We start from the raw sequence: 4,083 nt of genomic DNA on the forward strand, positions 1-4,083 counted from the left end.
GTTGTGAAGATTTCCCTACTAGAATCGCGGAGTCGCAAATCTCGAGGACCAGTGCACCTAGTTTTGTCTGGAGTGGTGTCCTCGGATTGCGTTCTCCATTTGTCCAGGATGAAATGATTTCATGGACCGATGACAAGCAAGGTGGCTACCACTCATCTCCAAGTTCATTTAAGAGACGTGAAATCCAAAATCTCATTGTGGCAGGTATTATACACAATGGTATATACTCTCAATATTCGGGGACATGCCAATTCAGGATCTTATGGACAAGGAGTTTACTTCACTCTGTGGTCGCGTTCTATAGCTTGATCACCATGTCTTATCTCATACATAGACAACTTTAGGCTTTCGACCATACTCAGGTTTGTATGTCACTTCCCGAGGTGATAGCCATAGCCCAGTACCTAGGGTTGTGAGGATGGCGTCATGTTGTATGCCAGTTGGTTCCAAAAACTCGCTAGAAACCTCCAGGTCCTTATCGGGGTGTGATAAGGACATCCGCAGATATGCACAAGCCACTACCTCATGCAACTGACCAAGGACCTTAGTAGGCGTCTCTGTTGGTCGGTCGCCTGCTCTTATGCCTTCTTCATGATCAATGAGTGCATGGAATGGACGAGATGGACGAGTAATAATGCTTGTAATCATACCAGCGGTCGAGATGTGTTGGCTTTTGAAGAATTCTTTGACCAACTGCGCGGAGTGAGGATTAGACAAAAGGCCCTTTACCCACTGCTCCTGCGGTTCCACTTTAATGCGAAGTATTTGGAGAGGTCGGTGGAAGTCACTGGGACGGTCTAAGTGGGGAGGCTCATGACCATGTAACCCAAAGGCCCACCCGTGATCAAATCTATTAAGCATATCGAGCTTCTCCACCAGGATATCGCCAGGATATTCGCGATCCCACCCATGAATTTCTTCAGGAAGCGCTAATGCACCTGACATCTTATCCTCATTTAGCACTTGCACGAACCCTGAATGTGTTGTCTCCTCAGCTTGCAATTTTACTGCTCGCCCAAGCAACCCAACAATATCATAAGTAGAGAAAGGTTCCTTAAGGATGAAATAAGGAAGATGTCTGTGAAAGTCTGTAAGCAGGCCTAATAGCTTGATGATTGAACATACTTTGTCTTAAATGGTTGCTTGCTGCCTTTAGGCCGAATCTGGCGGAAAAATAGCGTAGAGCCCAGAAGCAAGGCAAATTCCAGGAATAAAACCAAGGAAGAGACCTGGCGACCCCCTGCAAGTGAGAGCGCCAAGGCGATGGTGCAAAAAACGAGACACAAGAAGATGAGGTATGGCAAGACTAATGAGGAGTCTCTGTGGTCCATTTGCGTTATTATGTGCCCCTCATCATGCGGAGCGCGATACTCGTCCAACTTGTTGATGGCTTCAAGATACAGCCACGGGCGCTTTGAGGGGTCCTTTGAACCTGTGTTTTTTCCTGGACTTCCCATTGTTAACTACAGATTTCTTTAAAACAGATGAGATATCAATCTTATCATAAGGATAATAATATGCTTAAACTGCAAACCCCAAGGGCCGTCGGAGACAAAATTTGGCGTCTTATGGTAGTTAAAATAAGATGTGGTGAGCCTGAAGGTGACGTCGTATAGGACTTAGGGTGGCAAGTAACTTGACCAATCAAAGCTCGGCGCTGGTTATCAGAACGTTCTAGGCTAACCACCTTTGGTGGGGTACGTCACCACAACTCTCAAGTACCAGTGAACAGTAACTTTAATTGCAAGGGTGAATGAATTGAACGGTATGATGTGTTGTTTGAGCAGAATCTGCCACTAACATCTATGATGCAGCTCGACGTTTTCGTTGATTCTGCCGATAAAAGCAGGCTCTAGACCGTACACTAAGCATGTTGCTGAAACCATGTAGTGTGATTTTGATATACTAATATCAAATGCACGTGTTTCTATGACGTTGTATCCACCTCATAACTCAACATTTTGTCGCTGCCAGAACCACATTAAAGCCATATAGCATGAAGTATTCACGATATCTCTGCTTATATTTGCTCTCGCTAGTTACGTGATACTCTATTTCGAGATTTATATCTATTAAGTTCTTGATCTTGAGTGGATTTGCGTTTTCTACACTTATCTTCCGAGACCGGGACCTTTTAATTGACAAAAAATGGCACGAGAACCTCTGGGATTTTTCTTGGTAATAATATTGACAACATTCAAAATTATTGCGATTGCGCTTGAGATCGGCCTGTATGACAAGAGGCTTCCAAGGAAACAGATCGCAAAATGGTTAAAGATACTTGCGAGTGTATTCGCCCTGGCTATATTCATTTGTGGGATTGTTAATATGGCTCGTGAAGGGTTTACAATGGACGACGAAGCCACGGAATGCAGAAATGCAAACGCAGATATAATAGGAGATGGTGTCCGAATCGCCACCTGGGTCCAAGAAATACTTCTCGTTCTAATAGCACTCGTGGGCTGCGTCCAATATTCTCCTACGGCAATCAAAGAGATAGGTAGTGGATTACTTATAAGTCATATCTCATTGGCTATTGCTCTTGTTGTTTCATTGCATTATCGAGAGCTCTCGTTGATCGACGCGGCACTTGGATCGATGATTTTAGATGCTCAAAACATGGTGCTCTCTATCCAGTTGGTCAACAAAGAGACGCTTGCCTCTCGCTGGCAGGTGGCGACAGTTATTGTCGGTCAACTAACAGGGCTCGCAATACAAGGTGTGCTTTTAGGTTATTTTGAACAAGGCAAGCCAAGCTCAGATGGGTGTAAATGTTTCTCCGTCTTCTGGTGGGCATGGTTCAGCAATTGCTCAGCGGTGTCTCAAAACAGCAAGGCTTCGTTATGGATATATTACAGCCTCCGCTGCTTAACTTCACTTCATTGCCAGTTCATTGCGGCTCGAGAAGCTAATGATTTTGATCGGGCCGAAAAACTGGAAAGAGAGATTCAGTGCGCTGATGATAATCACCATCAGTGCAATGTCTGTGCTACCTGCAGATCGTGCGGATATAAAAGAGGGAGTTGTACTGTTTGCCTGATTTGCGCTACCTGCCGACGCTGTCTTTTCTGCAAAAGACGGCGGCTCCCTAGGCTCCCGTCTTTTGTGAGATTCTCTGAGCGTCCCGCCACGTGCAGCTTCATGTTTCTGGAATATTTTGCTTTTGCCGTTCTGTCCATGGTGGGGGTTGAAAAAACAATGTCAGACTATGACATAAAAGCTAGTTCCTCGGTGCACTCGATCGGCCAGGTTACTGCACTAGTGATCATGGCAACAACAGCAGCACGATCACTTTGGGTGTTTGCATACAGGTTTAATGAGTAGAAGCGGCAGGGGATCTGAATGCGGTAAGCATTTTCCCTAAACGATGATTATCTATTCATGAACTGATTGTACAAAAAGTCAGAGTTCACTTTTTGGAAGAAGACCTGCTACCGGATGAAAATCAGGCGTTTGGAAACAGTGGGTTGCTGACATGCAAACTGACCCAGCCCTCTATATTTTACTCTTTTTTACTCTGTCCCTTGCCCTATAACAGAAGGGTAATGACATTGCAGTAGTGTGGGAATCCTATTCCGCTGGGGTTGGTGCATCGCATATACGATTCCTTTAGGGTTCTCGCAATTTGTATAGGGCCGATTTCTTAGCAGGGGATGTAATAGTATTAATTTTTAGAATATAGTATTCTTCTACAATTTTATAGCTATTTAATTCAAATTTTAACAGATTGTAAATATAGTAATTAATTTTAAGAATTCTAATTTATTAAATTATTGAACAGTCCTGTGTGGTGTAGTGAATATATAAAATTATTAAATTTTTTTAAAGTTTTATTTTAATTTTAGTAGGTTTATGGGCAAAACGGCTCCACTGAAGAGTTCTATAAAGTATAATACATTATTCTATAATCTATATATAGAATCTAACAGTTAATTGTATTTTAACCCTAATTAACTACTATATAATAAGAGGTGTGTTACTTTTATTAATATAAAAATTAAAAAAAAAATATAATATCTAATAATAGTATAATTTCTTACTGCTTTAGCAAACCACTGTCAAACCCTAGGATTGCTTCCCTGT

General features: G+C 42.6%; 2 protein-coding genes across 2 annotated transcripts; one reads left to right on the forward strand and one right to left on the reverse strand.

The window, feature by feature from the left end:
* Positions 1-204: 204 nt before the first annotated feature.
* Positions 205-1,530, reverse strand: ASPBRDRAFT_212097 (uncharacterized protein). Its single transcript, XM_067621956.1, has 2 exons — positions 1,126-1,530; positions 205-1,078 (listed from the first exon to the last, which is right to left on the reverse strand). Exons 1-2 carry the CDS (start codon positions 1,455-1,457, stop codon positions 325-327), a joined length of 1,086 nt encoding a protein of 361 aa, XP_067472709.1. The 5' UTR covers positions 1,458-1,530; the 3' UTR covers positions 205-324.
* A 618-nt stretch (positions 1,531-2,148) lies between these two features.
* On the forward strand, positions 2,149-3,579 carry ASPBRDRAFT_70348 (uncharacterized protein; the record flags this gene model as incomplete). Its single annotated transcript, XM_067629072.1, has 2 exons — positions 2,149-3,347; positions 3,403-3,579. One exon carries the CDS (start codon positions 2,149-2,151, stop codon positions 3,322-3,324), a length of 1,176 nt encoding a protein of 391 aa, XP_067472710.1. The 3' UTR covers positions 3,325-3,347; positions 3,403-3,579.
* Between the last annotated feature and the right edge of the window lie 504 nt (positions 3,580-4,083).

This window comes from Aspergillus brasiliensis (genome assembly GCF_001889945.1).
Source record: "Aspergillus brasiliensis CBS 101740 unplaced genomic scaffold ASPBRscaffold_65, whole genome shotgun sequence".
NCBI classification, from domain to species: Eukaryota; Fungi; Ascomycota; class Eurotiomycetes; order Eurotiales; family Aspergillaceae; genus Aspergillus; species Aspergillus brasiliensis.

Excerpts from the sequence above, each read along its gene's own strand:
- ASPBRDRAFT_212097 (XM_067621956.1), bottom strand. The coding sequence starts at position 1,457 with ATGGGAAGTCCAGGAAAAAACACAGGTTCAAAGGACCCCTCAAAGCGC. Across the intron at positions 1,079-1,125 it reads AAGCAACCATTTAAGACAAA|ACATCTTCCTTATTTCATCC; the intron begins GTATGTTCAATC and ends AGACTTTCACAG.